Below are 16,378 nucleotides of genomic sequence, written 5' to 3' on the forward strand. Positions count from 1 at the left end.
CCTCTCTTTCCTCTCTCTTCCACTCTCTCTCTCTCTGACTCACACTTTATATTTCTCTCTCTCTCTCTCTCTCTCTCTCTTCATCCATCCCTCCATCTCCATCCTTCCATCACTCTGACCCTGTGCATGTTTGTCTGACCAGGTGACAGCTGTGGGCAGGAGGGGGTTAATGACGCAGAGGGAGGTGAGAAGTTAAAGAGAACGGCCCTTGACAAAGAACCCCAGAGCCCTAGATATAGTCTTTAAGGCCAGCTCTGTTTCAGATTCAGTTCCAATGGCAGCCATTTCGGCACCGGGAGTTCCAAGTCAATAGGATTCAATTTGTATGTCATTGTTATGGAACGTTTTGGTGCCAAAATGGATGGCAGACGGTTGTCCACGTACTGTGTACCTGTGGCTCAGGAGATACTAGATCATTCTGTGGCTATTGGTTGGATGAAACACCCCATGTGCTCATTCAAAGCATGTAATGGTAGAGAAAGGAGCAACTGAACTCTTCAATGGACAGAATTGTAATTTACTCAACACATTTGTTCATGCTGTCACCAATGGAGGCTCCTTGTTTCCCCGTATGATTGGGATTCCAGTGGGCTTGAATCAGTTGATGATTGACACTTGATGAGGAACATTCTTCCCAGGTTTGAGTTCCAAGTAGCTCTGGTCCAGGACATTACGTGAGGCTGGCTGGCTCAGCAACAGCAAGCCGCGTGTATCGCCCTGGACCAGAGCTAAGTTCCGAACTACAGTACAACTCTCTTCCTCTGTCAGAAAATGGTTGGGAGCTTTCGGTGGCCATTGGCATGTAGCAGTGCATTACTTCACTCCTTCTCCTCCAATCAGAGCTGCTGAACCCTGGTGCATGTGTTAAGCTCCGCCTCTGCTAAGTGCTTAACCAATAGGGAGGGGGGAGGGCGATGGGAGGGTAGCCAATGAGACTTACATTAGTGTAGTTTTTTTAATTGAAGTACTTTAATATTATAATGGCATTGTATCAGTTTGACTGAGGAATAGAGGGCTTTACTCCAGCCCTGTGTGTGTGTGTGTGTGTGTGTGTGTGTGTGTGTGTGCATGCGTGCTAACCTTGATCTGACTGGCTGTTACTAGGGTTGACGGTCCCTTGTCGTCTACCTGGCGAGGACGGAGAACCCGGCTACCCAGGAATACCTGGAAGAACAGGTAACATATAGACAGCATCACCATGGCAACACTTCCTGTTTCGTGATTATTATTTTTTACATGGAAGTTGTGTGTGTGTGTGTGTGTGTGTGTGTGTGTGTGTGTGTAGGTCCCAAGGGCGAGCCAGGTTTCCCAGGGGGTCCCGGTCGGCCCGGCTTTGATGGAGGGAAGGGAGAGAGGGGAGACCCTGGCTTCGGAGGTCAGCCTGGACCACAAGGTGACTAACACAGCTCATGTCATACCCATGTCATACCCCTTCATCCAGAAGGCGAGGTCAGTACAGGTGCATCAAAGCTGGGACCGAGAGACTGAAAAACAGCTTCTATCTCAAGGCTATCAGACTGTTAAACAGCCACCACTAACATTGAGTGGCTGCTGCCAACACACTGACACTGACTCAACTCCAGCCACTTTAGTAATGGGAATTGATGGGAAATGATGTAAATATATCACTAGCCACTTTAAACAATGCTACCTTATATAATGTTACTTACCCTACATTATTCATCTCATAGGCATACGTATATACTGTACTCTATATCATCGACTGTATCCTTATGTAATACATGTATCACTAGCCACTTTAACTATGCCACTTTGTTTACATACTCATCTCATATGTATATACTGTACTCGATACAATCTACTGTATCTGCCTATGCTGCTCTGTACCATCACTCATTCATATATCCTTATGTACATATTCTTTATCCCCTCACACTGTGTACAAGACAGTAGTTTTGGAATTGTTAGTTAGATTACTTGTTGGTTATTACTGCATTGTCGGAACTAGAAGCACAAGCATTTCGCTACACTCGCATTAACATCTGCTAACCATGTGTATGTGACAAATAAAATTTGATTTGATTTGATTTGATTTGATTTAGCTTCAACAATATCTCCACTCTTCTCTTTTCAAGCATGACCATCTAGTCACCACTAATCTGATTAAAACTTGATATCTATCGTCCATTGTTGATATTTATAAGATATGACTTTATAGTCTAATGTTCTTGTTCCCATGAGCTCATGTTAATTAGCCTTGACAATATCACCACTCTTCTCTGTTCTAGTGACCACTGACATCTGTGGTCCATTGCTGCCAATTAGTGACCATAAATATTTACTGAATGAAGTTGACTGAGTTTTTCAATTACTTCTACTCACTCGTTTGTTTGCTGCCAACACAAATTACCTTTAGTGTCTGCTAAATGGCATACTGTACATACAGTAATAGTGAAAATAATGATATATTGAATTTAACCTACTTTATCCCCCTCCCCCAGGTTTCCCTGGCCCCAGAGGAGATGCGGGCGTCCCAGGTATCCCAGGCGAGGGCCGTCCAGGGGCCCCAGGGAAAAACGGGTTCCTGGGGAGGCCGGGGGAAAAGGGGCAGCCGGGGGAGGTTCTGGGGGCCTCAACAGGTCTCCCTGGATCACCTGGGTTTCCCGGAGGACCAGGAGACAAGGGAGAGCGAGGAGCATCGGGACCACCTGGAGGACCAGGTGGGTCTCAGCATGATAATGAACTAATAATCTGATCAATTACCCTTTGGGGATCAGTAAAGTAAGCTATGTATCTATCTATTGATCAAACTTTCTGTCCGTCTCGATATGAAAATGGGGAACACTGAGCTACCTACAAATTCAAAGGTTCAATGAAGCCCTCATAAGGCCTTTATAATGCCCACATGGATGTTTTTATTCAGCAGGGGATATATGTTTCTATGTGGCTCTGTGTATCTGTACTGTATGTTCCTGTGTGTCCTGCTGTATTTTACCCTGTGTCCTGTATTCCTCCAGGTTTTGACGGGCGGTCCGGTGTTTCCGGCGCTAAGGGTGAGCGTGGTACAGAAGGCTACCCCGGAACTCCAGGTCTTCCTGGACTTCCCGGAGAGGGCAGACCGGGTGGATTTCCCGGTCCTGCCGGACCAGCCGGAAGCAGAGGATTAACCGGACCTCCAGGTGAGAATCGGGAAAACAAGGGGAATGTCGTAGGATTTCCGGAATTTTGGATATGTTTGGGAATGTTGTCATTAATCCATTGAATCAATTGATTCCAGATCCCAGGCATCTCCTAGTCGTTTTAGCCCACAGCGTGAACAGACAGAGACTCTTTCCTCCATGCCTGTGTGTTGATTGTGAATGCTCCCCACCACTCCTCTCCTTTATTGACATGTTCTCTCTATTTTTATTTGATCCTTCAGTCCGTTTCCACTGGTTGCCTGTTTGTGATCTCCATCCCCAAAAGCGTTTCCTCTCACCTCTCTCTGTCTTTTCCATCTCCTCGTCCTTCTCCCCCTTCTTCCTCTCTTCCTGCACCGTCCCTAATCACCTACATCCGTCATTATCATCACTCCATCCCTCTCTTCTTGGTGATGGGTCTCTCCCTAGGCTGTCAAGGTGAGCTACTCCCTTCCCTGCGTCCCTTCATCCCCCCCGCTCCGTCTTAGACCAGTCGCTCTAACGCTTGCCTCCTCCGCCCATCTTATCAACTCTAACTGCTCCATGCGATTTGGAATTCTCCATTTTAGAACAACTGGCTTCTAGAACTAAGAACTGTTCTAAACCTTAAGCATTTGAGTCCAAAGAAAGAGATGGAAAGTTGTTGAACTTCATAGTATTTTTTCAGGTAGCACTAATCTTCTAGGTGCAATCTTCATGTTGGAGCTCTACTAAACCTAGGATTGCCAATTTCCGGAAACTTTCCCAAAATTCTCAGGTTTTCCAAAAATCCTGGTTAGAAGATTCCCGGATTTCCTTCGTATTCCTACCTGATTTCATGGATCTTCCAACAAGGATTTCTGTAAATCCTGGGAATTTTACCAGAATTTTGCAACCCTAACTAAACATAGGAGCAATTGTGTGTGTCGCTGTAACATTGATAGGCTTGTGTGAACCCTTACCCTCATAACCATCCAACCGACTCACCTCAACCTACGAACCTAAAAGCCTGTTCTAGAAACATATAGAAGACTGAAACCATAGAAGGCTTCCAAAAGGGTATTTGTCATGTGGTTGAGCTATCTAATTGTACTCTGGAATTGCACTTGAGTGTAATTTTATCATGAATTTTGGCATGATCGTTTTTCATCCCTTGATAAGAGATTTGAATGTAACCTGTAACTATGTAAACCAGCAGGAATAATTTACATTTATCAATCTCATATTCCATGCTTTCTCTCAATTTAAGTGCAATTGCAGCTTAAACTATGTCATGAAACAGTGTAACTGAACATGTATTTACATTCTTGTTCGCGTGACTTGTTTGCATTCTGAACTACAATAATTAAGCAATAAAGCCAGAGGGGGTGTGGTATATGGCCAAAATACACTGTATACAGTACCAGTCAAAGGTTTGGACACACTCATTCAATGATTTTCTTTATTTTTACTATTTTCTACATTGTAGAATAATAGTGAAGACATCAAAACTATGAGATAGCACATATCATGTAGTAACCAAAAAAGTGTTAAACAAATCAAAACATATTTTATATTTGACTTTCTTCAAATAGCCACCCTTTGCCTTGATGACAGGTTTTCACACTCTTGGCATTCTCTCAACCAGCTTCACCTGGAATGCTTTTCCAACAGTCTTGAAGGAGTTCCCACATATGCTGAGCACATGTTCGCTGCTTTTCCTTCACTCTGCGGTTCAACAAATCCCAAACCATCTCAATTTGATTGAGGTCGGGTGATTGTGGAGGCCAGGTCATCTGATGCAGCACTCCATCACTCTCCTCTCGGTCAAATATCCCTTACACAGCCTGGAGATGTGTTGGGTCATTGTCCTGTTGAAAAACAAATGATAGTCCCACTAAGCCCAAACCAGATGGGATGGCGTATCGCTGTAGAATGCTGTGGTAGCAATGCTGGTTAAGTGTGCCTTGAACTCTAAATAAATCACAGACAGTGTCACCAGTAAAGCACCCCCACACCATAACACCTCGTCCTCCATGCTTTACGGTGGGAAACACACATGCGGAGATCATCCGTTCACCCACACCGTGTCTCACAAAGACACGGCGGTTGGAACCAAAAATGTCAAATTTGGACCCATCAGACCAAAGGACAGATTTCCACCAGTCTAATGTCCATTGCTCGTGTTTCTTGGCCCAAGCAAGTCTCTTCTCATTATTGGTGTCCTTCAGTAGTGTTTTCTTTTGCATCAATTTGACCATGATGGCCTGATTCACGCAGTCTCCTCTGAACAGTTGATGTTGAGATGTCTGTTACTTGAACTCTGTGAAGCATTTATTTGGGCTGCAATTTCTGAAGCTGGTAACTCTAATGAACTTATCCTCTGCAGCAGAGGTAACTCTGGGTCTTCCATTCCTGTGGCGGTCCTCATGAGAGCCAGTTTTTATTTATTTATTTTTTACCTTTATTTAACTAGGCAAGTCAGTTAAGAACAAATTCTTATTTTCAATAACGGCCTAGGAACAGTGGGTTAACTGCCTGTTCAGGGGATTTGAACTTGCAACCTTCCGGTTACTAGTCCAATGCTCTAACCACTAGGCTACCCTGCCGCCCCATCATAGCACTTGATGATTTTTGCGACTGCACTTGAAGAAACTCTCAAAGTTCTTGAAATTGTCCGTATTGACTGACCTTCATGTCTTGAAGTAATGATGGACTGTCGTTTGTCTTTGCTTATTTGAGCTGTTCTTGAATAATATGGACTTGCTCTTTTACCAAATAGGGCTATTTTCTGTACACCACCCCTACCTTGTTACAACACAACTGATTGGCACTGTTAACTGTTAACTGAAAATGCATTCCAGCTGGTTGAGAAAATGCCAAGAGTGCAAAAAGCTGTCATCAAGGCAAAGGGTGTTTATTTTTTCACCCTGATCACCCACAATCACCCGACCTCAACCCAACTGAGATGGTTTGGGATGAGTTGGACGGCAGAGTGAAGCAGTCAACAAGTGCTCAGCATATATGGGAACTCCTTCAAGACTGTTGGAAAAGTATTTCTCATGAAGCTGGTTGAGAGAATGCCAAGAGTGTGCAAAGCTGTCATCAAGGCAAAGGGTGGCTACTTTGAAGAATCTCAAATATAAAATATATTTTGATTTGTTTTAAACTTTTTTGGTTACTACATGATTCCATATGTGTTATTTCATCGTTGTGATGTCTTCACTATTATTCTATAATGTAGAAAATAGTAAAAAATAAAGAAAAACCCTTGAATAGGTGATGAGTAGGTGTAGGTGTCCAAACTTTTGACTGGTACTGTATAGAAAAGTTTGTGGACACCCCTAAGTTAGTGGATTCGGCTATTTCAGCCACACCTGTTGCTGACAGGTGTATAAAATTGAGCACATAGCCATGCAATCTCCATAGACAAATATTGGCAGTAGGTTGGCCTTATTGAAGAGCTCAGAGACTTTCAACGTGGCACCGTCACAGGATGCCACCTTTCCAGCAAGTAAGTTCGTAAAATGTCTGTCCTGCTAGAGCTGCCCCGGCCAACTGTAAATGCTGTTATTGTGAAGTGGAAACGTCTAGGAGCAACAACGGCTCAGCCGCGAAGTGGTAGGCCACACAAGCTCACAGAATGTGACCGCTGAGTGCTGAAGCGCGTAGCTCGTACAAATCGTCTGTCCTCGGTCGCAATACTCAATACAGAGTTCCAAACTGCCACTGGAAGGAACGGCTGGAGTGATGTAATTGGACCATTGGAAACCTATTGGCAACGCATTCTCTGGAGTGATGAATCACCCTTCACCATCTGGCAGTTTGACGGACAAATCTGGTTTTGGTGGTTGCCTGGAGAATGCTACCTGCCCCAATGCATAGTGCCAACTACAGCATACAATGACATTCTAGACAATTCTGTGCTTCCAACTTTTTGACAACAGTTTGAGGAAGACCCTTTCCTGTTTCAGCATGACAAGGCCCCCGTGCACAAAGCGAGGTCCATACAGAAATGCGAGCCAGGCCTAATTGCCCAACATCAGTGCCTGACCTCACTAATGCTCTTGTGGCTGAATGAAAGCAAGTCCCCGCAGCAATGTTCCAACATCGAGTGGAAAGCCTTCCCAGAAGAGTGGAGGCTTTTATAGCAGCAAAGGGAGGATCAACTCTATATTATTGGGCATTGTTTCGGAATGAGATGTTCGATGAGCAGGTGTCCACATACTTTAGGCTGTTATTATGCATTACACAACTCGGAGAGCCTGGATACAGCCATTAGCCGTGGTATATTGGCCATATAGCACAAACCCCCAAGGTGCCTTGTTGCTATTATAAAATAAATGTCATAACTGCGGTCTGATACACAACGGCTGTCTACCAATCAGCATTCAGGGCTTAAACCACCCAGTTTATAATGTAATTTAGATACTGAATATGATTGTAGTATATGTCACAATAAGGTAAGTTTTTAACAGTGCAATAAAGGTAAGTTATGGTACATTTTGTTATTTTTATGTCATATGTTTATAAATCAGCACTTTCTCCCTCCCCTATTTGAACAATTATTTTACTTTAATGCACTATTGTTTTTCAGAGGAAAGAGTTATGCCTGACTCGCTGTCCTCTCCCTCCCCGCCCAGGCTACCCCGGTGTGAAGGGAGCCAGAGGTGATGCAGGCTTTCCAGGCCCAGCTGGGATGAAGGGACAACCAGGAGAACCAGGAGGCGATGGCTCTCCAGGACTCAGGGGTCTTCCAGGACCACCGGGCCCCGGGGGAAGAGACGGCATCCCTGGGGGACCAGGAAGAAAGGGTAAGGTGGTGGTGGATAACCAAACATAGACACCTCCATAGCTAACTTCCAAGCCAAGGTAGGGTGGACACTCACAATAGTGCAAATCTCAAATTACACCGTTCAGTGCACTATTTTTAACCAGAGCCACGTCGGGCACTTGGCATTTTTAGAGAGATGACTAGAGTAATTGGACCCATACCTACTATTGCTCTATTGATGTTTATTTGGCTTGGAAACGTCGATCTAAAGTGGATATTAGTCAGATCCACGGGCCATTTTCTAATCATGACCCCTTTCCTGTTCACAGGCGAGAGCGGTTACCCCGGACTGGTGGGTTTCCCCGGAATGCCAGGTAACCCTGGAAGACCTGGAGGTCCCGGAGGGAAAGGAGCTCCCGGATTCTCAGGAAGAGACGGTCTGCCCGGAGATTTCGGAGGGCCGGGACCTAAAGGTACGGGATTGGGAATGACAGAACTAAGGGAATGATGGGAAGGGAGTGGATAGGGAGTAGAATATCATTTTAATAGGACATGATGAATTAGTCTCACAGTACTTTTCTTTTGGTTTAGTTTCACCAATGTATTTCTGTGGCTGGTTCAAACCCTAACTGTGTTATTTGGTTCAAAGAGAAACTGAATGATGTGGCTTCTCTCTATGTGTGTGTGTTCCAGGTGACAGAGGTAACGCTGGTCCACCCGGCGCACCCTCTCTGCCCGTCAGAGTTGAGTACATTGAGAAGGGACAGATGGGCGACAATGGTGCCAACGGTCTACCCGGTTTCCCTGGACCTAGAGGTAGGTGGTAGGCTACAAATCAACATTGTCATCCGTTTTGTGCCAAATGTGTGTCACCAACAAGGTCTTACATCTGCCATTTTGTTACAAAATGTGAGCCACCAACTGAGGCTGAAGATAACAAAGGTTAATACAAGAGAGTTCTAATATCCCATCACTCTTTGAGTAAATGAGGAAGATTTCTAAACAATCGGACCAGAGATGCTATTTAGCAACGGTGCTAGTCCTATGAATCTGTTTATTTTCAAAAGCATCCTCTTGGAATTATTACGTTGTCCTAAACTGGATATCTTCAACCTGGCCACCATCAAGCTCCTGCAGCAGCCATTTTGTGCTAAACATGTGTCACCAACAAGCTCCTTCAGCCGCCATTAAGGATCAAATGCTTATCACCGACAAGCTCCTACATCCTCCATTTTGTGCCTCCCTGTCCACAGGTGACAAGGGTTTCCCAGGGCTGCCTGGTCGACAGGGTTTGCCCGGGCTGCCTGGTTATGCTGACAGGGCTAAAGGAGAACAAGGACTTCCTGGTATCCCCGGACGCCCAGCCGGGCCAGGCTACCCAGGGCCTAAAGGATCTCCCGGCATCATCGGCTTCCCTGGCATGCCTGGACCTAGGGTAGGCACATACACCACCATACAAAGAGTTTAACAGTGATGTTGTAGACAGAAGTGGTAGTTGATGTTATACTGAGTTTGACATATTATTGTTCTGTAGGGTGACGATGGCGAACCTGGTTTCCCTGGAAACCCCGGAGTCCTTGGTCAGCCAGGTGCCAAAGGTGAGTAGCGGTCACATCACCTGTTGTATCTGTGAACCTCATGTCATCTTACTGTACCTATGTTGGTCTCTTCCCTGTGCTATTCTCTTAACTGTAGTCCCTTACAATTGTTGGTCTCTTATCTGTGCTATTCTCTTAACTGTATTCTCTTACCTGTTGTATTCTGTTATCTCTGCCATTCTTTCCTGTACCTTTTCAGTGTAAAGGTTTTATATTGGTTAAGTTCTTACCTGTATATTGTATGGTTCTCAGGTGAGAGAGGTGACTCGTCCGGCTACCCCGGAGGTCCCGGAGCTAAAGGTGAGGCCGGAACCCCTGGTTACTCAGGCGACCCAGGTGCTAAAGGCGCCCCCGGGGACAACGGTTTCGCAGGCGGCCCTGGGTTCAACGGACAGAAGGGAGCACCGGGAGATCGAGGAATACCCGGACAAATGGGTGAGTCGGGGTGATAATGTCACCAGAAGTGATGTCATAAAGGTCACACAGGTTAATCATGTCACAGGAAGTGATATAGAAAAAAAGAGGGAAAGAAACCTTATCGTTATTAATATTTTCTTTACATTCATTTGTGCTCACACATGTTCCCTGGTGTGTTTTTTGGGGGTCTCCCCTTCTCAGGTACCCCTGGTTTCACCGGCGCTAAGGGTCTGAACGGATACCCAGGAGGAAGAGGTCTAGACGGGACGCCTGGCCGCTCCGGCTTCCCTGGAACACCTGGAGAGAAAGGTTTGTTTAGACACTATGAACCATAGTCTCCTCTAGCTTTTCCATGCCACATATTACCATTTCTAATACAGCATCATTGGCCTGAGAGAATATGGTTCTTTATCTTAAACTGACATGGCTTGCTCTAACATAACTTTAGTATGCCATTTTATTTTAGGCGATATTATAATGCAATAATAGTATTCTTTCTCAAGGTCTGCCGGGATCTCCTGGTCTTGATGGGCTCAACGGACTGGCCGGACCCAAGGGTCTACCAGGAACCCCAGGTTATAGTGAGGGGGGTCGTCCCGGCACTCCTGGAGCAGCCGGTCTGAAGGGAGAGAGGGGCTCCTCCATCCCAGGTGGACCTGGGTACAACGGAGAGAAGGGAGCTAGAGGAGAGTCAGGTGAGGAAAGATCAATCAATCAGTCAATCAAATAATCAATCAAATGTATTTTATAACATGTTTTATATTGTCAGTAGTCACAAAGTGCTTTAAAGATAGCTGGCTTACAAGCCCAAAGAGCAAGCAATGCAGGGGTAGAAGCACAGATGAGCGTAGATGAGTAACCTTGATGAGTAACGTGATGACCGACTCCAACCCTAACACTGCCTATAGACTTGTGTTAGCTCCCCGAGCTAATGCCTATGCTTTAGCTCAGCGGGCTAACACAGTCTTGTGGCATGCAGAAGACCAGGGTTTCGAACACTGGTTGGTCACACAGACATAGATAATATACAGTGCCTTCGGAAAGTATTCAGACCACTTGACTTTTGCCAAAAACGGCGCAGTAGAAAGGACTGTCAACACATACTGAACAGCACATGTTATAGACAGAAGCGTGCTACATGGCAGACCAATCCAAGCTCATCTCATCTAGTACTTTAAAGTATTTTTACTTAAATACTTTCACAATTTTCTTTAGACTATTTTGGTCTTTAATGCAGGGCCAACAAGTTCCTTACCTTCTCCCCTTTCCACATAACTCCTACATTTTTTTGTTGCAATGCTGCAGTCATTTGATTGTAATTTCGGATAGAGCAGAAATGTCCATATATGTTTGTTAACTGCATGTGTGACATAACTCCATCAGTCCTATTTATGATATAGATTACAAAGATTATATATGTTTTTTATCAATTAGTATATTTGAACTCAAGACTAATATTTGTTATGTCTTTTGTGGTTTATTCAACTGAAATTGCAACCAGCTTTCTTTGGCTTGTTTTAAAAGTAGCAATATTTTGGAGATTATTTCATTGTCAAATAACCGAAAGCGAGAGGTTGTAATCTGAATGAAGGGAAACAGGCATTCTTGAACATGGGGTGAGCAATTCTTACTAATCTGCTAGAGAAACAGTTTTAATTTTAGTTTTGTATGCCTTTAGAGAAAGGTACTATGCTTTAATATTTAATCATTTTAGCCCTCCGAATTCATATTCATTATATAAAAAGGCTGTTTAATTTTGTCTGGCTTGTCGTTCCAAATAAATTGAAAAAAATGTGCTCATATAATTAAAAACAAATCGTTAGGTGTAGGCAGGGCCATAAGTAAATAGATAAACTGGGTATGACTAAAGAATAAATTAGGCTGATTTTTCCACAAATAAACAGGTGTTGTCCTCGCCGTGTTTGCAAGATCTCATCTAATTTGGCTAACTGTCTATTAAAATGTATTGTAGTGAGAGAATTTCTTTATTTTGGGATATGAATATCGAGTATGTCCACTTCGCCGTCAGACCATTTTATTGGTAAAATACACGGTAATGTAAAAGTAGTATTTTTTAGCGATCCAATATGTAATATGGTTTACATATCATAATTTGTTTTTAATCCAGAGAGGTTAGAGAAATGATCTAGATCCTCTATAAAGCTATGGGATCCAACCTCTCACAACTTTGTTTTTTTAAGCCCTGGATTTCTCGTCCCTTGATATTATTGTTGGATCTGATTTTAATAATAGCTATCGAAATGATGGCCATAATAAATAAATATGCTGATAGTGGACAACCTTGTTTTATTCCTCTTGACATTTTAATACTTTCTGAGAAGTAGCTATTATTTACCATTTTAGACCTGGGGTTACTATACATAACTTTAACCCATTGTATAAGAGTTTCTCGTAAATTAAAATTGTCCAGGCATTCATATATAAATTCCAGTTGTGGTTTATCAAAGGCCTTTTCATAGTCAGCTATGAATACCAGGCCTGGTTTCCCAGATTTTTCATAGTGTCTTCTTGTTTCCAGTACTTGTCTTATATTATCTCCAATGTATTGTCCATGTACAAAACCTGTCTGATTAGGATGAATAATGTCCGACAATACCTTTTTTATTTCTATGCATTTTGCTAGGATTTTGGCATCGCAACACTGAAGTGTAAGGGGTCTCCAGTTTTTTAGGTGGACTGGATCTTTATATTTACCACCTGGGTCCTTGCTAAGTATCTGATAGTCTACTATTTTTATAGGAGTGGTTAAAACATGCTAATAACGGACCTCTCAGTACATCGAAAAAAGGTTTGATATGCCTCAACTGGTATGTCATCCAGCCCTGGCGTTTTCCCAGACTTAAAGGCTTTAATTGTATCAAGAATTTTCTCCTCTGTAATTTGGCCTTCACATGAGTCTTTCTGTACAGCTGTGAAGTTAACCATATTAACAGAAAAAAAGTATTTACAATTAACTTCAGTTAGTGTGTAACAGGCCTCTGTAAATTATTTTTGGGAGCATTTCTGTGTTGAAGATTAGAAAATAATTTGGTGCAATTACCCTCATATTCGATCCAGTTATAATATTACACATGACCTTTCTTGAATAAGTTCCTCCAGTTTTGGTTTTTTTTCTTCTAACTTATTCTGTAACTCAATGGTACAGTTTTTATTTGCTATCTATCTGCACTGTTAGTTCCTCTATTTCCTTTGTTAATATAAATATTTTCACCAAAATTGTTTTTGTTTTAAAGATGAGTATTGAATTGCATGGCCTCTAAAGACACATTTAAAAGTGTCCAATACAATAAAGTGATCTGCTGTACCTATGTTATGTAGGACAAAGTCAGTTATAAATTATTCTGTCTTGGTTAAAAACAAAGTGTCATCCAGTAGGCTCTGATAAAATGTCCAATATCCTCGACCTTGCGGAAATTCTGTAAGAGTAATGTGTATACCAATTATCTGATGGTCCGACCACATTCTGTCCCCATCAACACTCTTTAACTTTTGGTGGCAGCGAGAATAACATAAGAAAGTAGTCAAGATGACTAGCTTGATTGAGCCTCCGCCATTCATGATTTCCTTAAGTGCATGAAGGTGATAGTTTATGGTCCATAATATATTTCTTATTTCACAAATCCCTGTAATTTCCTGTAATAGTGCACTTCTTTTGACCAGAGTCCGTTTCTAAAGCAGAAACAGTGAGGCACCTAGGGTAACGTGTGTGTGTGTGTGTGTGTGTGTGTGTGTGTGTGTGTGTGTGTGTGTGTGTGTGTGTGTGTGTGTGTGTGTGTGTGTGTGTGTGTGTGTGTGTGTGTGTGTGTGTGTGTTGATGCTGACCCCAACTCTTGTCTGGATGTCAGGGGGTCCTGGTGTGACGGGCTTCCCAGGACTGCCTGGTCTTCGTGGGGAGACGATCATTTCTAATATCCCTGGACCACTGGGAGACCCTGGCCTGTCAGGAATCGATGGAGAAGAAGGTAATTTAACCCTTAATTTGGCCTTTTACAAAACTATAGATTGATTGTAACTTTTTAACCTATTTTGTACATACAGTTGAAGTCGGAAGTTTACATACACTTAGGTTAGAGTTGTTAAAACTTGTTTTTCAACCACTCCACAAATTTCTTGTTAACAAACTATTACTTTGGCAAGTCGGTTAGGACATCTACTGTGTGCATGACACAAGTCAATTTTCCAACAATCATTTACAGACAGATTATTTCACTTATAATTCACTGTATCACAATTCCAGTGGGTCAGACGTTTACATACACTAAGTTGACTGTGCCTTTAACAGCTAGGAAAATTGCATAAAATGATGTCATGGCTTTAGAAGCTTCTGATAATTGACATCGTTTGGGTCAATTGGAGGTGTACCTGTGGATGTATTTCAAGGCCTACCTTCAAACTCAGTGCCTCTTTGCTTGACATCATGAGAAAATCCAAATAAATCAATTAAGACCTCAGAAACAAAAGATTGTAGACCTCCACAAGTCTGGTTCATCCTTGGGAGCAATTTCCAAATGCCTGAAGATACCACGTTCATCTGTACAAACAATAGTATGCAAGTATAAACACCATGGGACCACGCAGCCGTCATACCGCTCAGGAAGGAGACGAGTTCTGTCTCCTAGAGATAAAAGTACTTTGGTGCGAAAAGTGCAAATCAATCCCAGAACAACAGCAAAGGACCTTGTGACGATGCTGAAGGAAACAGGTACAAAAGTATCTATATCCACAGTAAAACGAGTCCTATATCGACGTAACCTGAAAGGCCGCTCAGCAAGGAAGAAGCTACTGCTCCAAAACCGCCATAAAAAAGCCAGACTACGGTTTGCAACTGCACATGGGGACAAAGATCGTACTTTTTGGAGAAATGTTCTCTGGGTCTGATGAAGCAAAAATAGAACTGTTTCGCCATAATGACAATTGTTATGTTTGGAGAAAAAGCGAACACCTTCCCAACCGTGAAGCACGGGGGTGGCAGCACCATGTTGTGGGGGTGCTTTGCTGCAGGAGGGACTGGTGCACTTCATAAAATAGATGGCATCATGAGGTAGGAAAATGATGTGGATATATATTGAAGGAACATCTCAAGACATCAGTTAGGAAGTTAAAGCTTGGCCACAAATGGGTCTTCCAAATGGACCCCAAGCATACTTCCAAAGTTGTGGCAAAATGGCTTAAGGACAAGAAAAGCAAGGTATTAGAGTGGCCATCACAAAGCCCTGACTTCAATCCCATAGAATATTTGTGGGCAGAACTGAAAAAGTGTGTGCGAGCAAGGAGGCCTACAAACCTGACTCCGTTACATCAGGAGGAATGGGCCAAAATTCACCCAACTTATTGTGAGAAGCTTGTGGAAGGCTACCAGAAACGTTTGACTCAAGTTAAACAATTTAAAGGCAATGCTACCAAATATTAATTGAGTGTATGTAAACTTCTGACCCACTGGGAACGTAATGAAAGAAATTAAAGCTGAAATAAATAATTCTCTCTACTATTATTCTGACATTTCACATTCTTAAAATAAAGTGGTGATCCTAACTGACCGAAGACAGGGATTTTTACTAGGATTAAATGTCAGGAATTGTGAAACTGAGTTTAAATGTATTTTGCTAAGGTGTATGTAAACTTCCAACTTCAACTGTAATGTTGCTGCTACCGTCTCTTATGGCCAAAAATAACTTCTGGGCATCCGAATTGTGATTACTCAACACGGACTTGCAGAATTATTTTTTTCCTTTAACGAGTCTGACGAGCTCGACGTGAGTGATATACTGCTTTCCCAGAAACAGGCCCAGATCCCGTCATTTGCGTGGAGAAAAAGGGGTCAGAGGGCAGGCTGCCTTCTGAGAATTTGTAGGCGATCGAATAAACCCCCACTTCCTTCCATTCTGCTAGCAAACGTGCAATCTTTGGAAAATAAAATTGATTAACTACGTGGAAGATTAAACTACCAACGGACATTCAAAACTGTAACATTATGTTTCACGGAGTTGTGGTTGAGCGACGACATTCTCAATGTACAGCTGGCTGGTTATACGGTGTATCGGCAGGACAGAACGGCGGCGTCTGGTAAGACAAGGGGCAGCGGACTATGTATTTTTGTAAATAACAGCTGGTGCACGATATCTAAGGAAGTCTCAAGGTTTTGCTCGCCTGATGTAGAGTATCTCATGATAAGCAGTAGACCACACTATCTACCTAGAGAGTTTTAATCTGTATTTTTTGTAGCTGTCTACATACCACCACAGACTGACGCTGGCACTAAGACCGCACTGAATGAGCTGTATTCCGCCATAAGCAAACAGGTAAATTCTCACCCAGAGGCGGCGCTCCTAGTAGCTGGGGACTTTAATGCAGGGAAACTTAAATCTGTTTCACCAAATTTCTATCAGCATGTTAAATGTGCAACCAGAAGGAAAAAACTCTGGACCACTTTTAATCTACACACAGAGAGGCATACAAAGCTCGCCCTCCAT

General features: G+C 43.0%; 1 protein-coding gene across 4 annotated transcripts in view; it reads left to right on the forward strand.

Annotated features, from left to right (window-relative positions):
* The window catches only part of LOC139378814 (collagen alpha-6(IV) chain-like), a 166,629-nt gene that overhangs the window by 142,245 nt on the left and 8,006 nt on the right, over positions 1 to 16,378 (forward strand). For 2 of the 4 annotated variants that reach the window (XM_071121334.1, XM_071121333.1), the window contains exons 24-37: positions 143 to 184; positions 1,105 to 1,176; positions 1,286 to 1,393; positions 2,463 to 2,681; positions 2,979 to 3,140; positions 7,742 to 7,912; positions 8,202 to 8,345; positions 8,566 to 8,688; positions 9,126 to 9,307; positions 9,407 to 9,470; positions 9,723 to 9,905; positions 10,089 to 10,196; positions 10,391 to 10,582; positions 13,754 to 13,870. In XM_071121334.1, coding sequence (XP_070977435.1) covers positions 143 to 184; positions 1,105 to 1,176; positions 1,286 to 1,393; positions 2,463 to 2,681; positions 2,979 to 3,140; positions 7,742 to 7,912; positions 8,202 to 8,345; positions 8,566 to 8,688; positions 9,126 to 9,307; positions 9,407 to 9,470; positions 9,723 to 9,905; positions 10,089 to 10,196; positions 10,391 to 10,582; positions 13,754 to 13,870 — 1,887 coding nt within the window. The remainder of the gene's footprint in view (positions 1 to 142; positions 185 to 1,104; positions 1,177 to 1,285; positions 1,394 to 2,462; positions 2,682 to 2,978; positions 3,141 to 7,741; positions 7,913 to 8,201; positions 8,346 to 8,565; positions 8,689 to 9,125; positions 9,308 to 9,406; positions 9,471 to 9,722; positions 9,906 to 10,088; positions 10,197 to 10,390; positions 10,583 to 13,753; positions 13,871 to 16,378) is intronic. The other 2 variants (XM_071121336.1, XM_071121335.1) reach the window with 1 other exon arrangement.

The sequence above is a fragment of the Oncorhynchus clarkii genome, chromosome 21 (genome assembly GCF_045791955.1).
Source record: "Oncorhynchus clarkii lewisi isolate Uvic-CL-2024 chromosome 21, UVic_Ocla_1.0, whole genome shotgun sequence".
NCBI classification, from domain to species: Eukaryota; Metazoa; Chordata; class Actinopteri; order Salmoniformes; family Salmonidae; genus Oncorhynchus; species Oncorhynchus clarkii.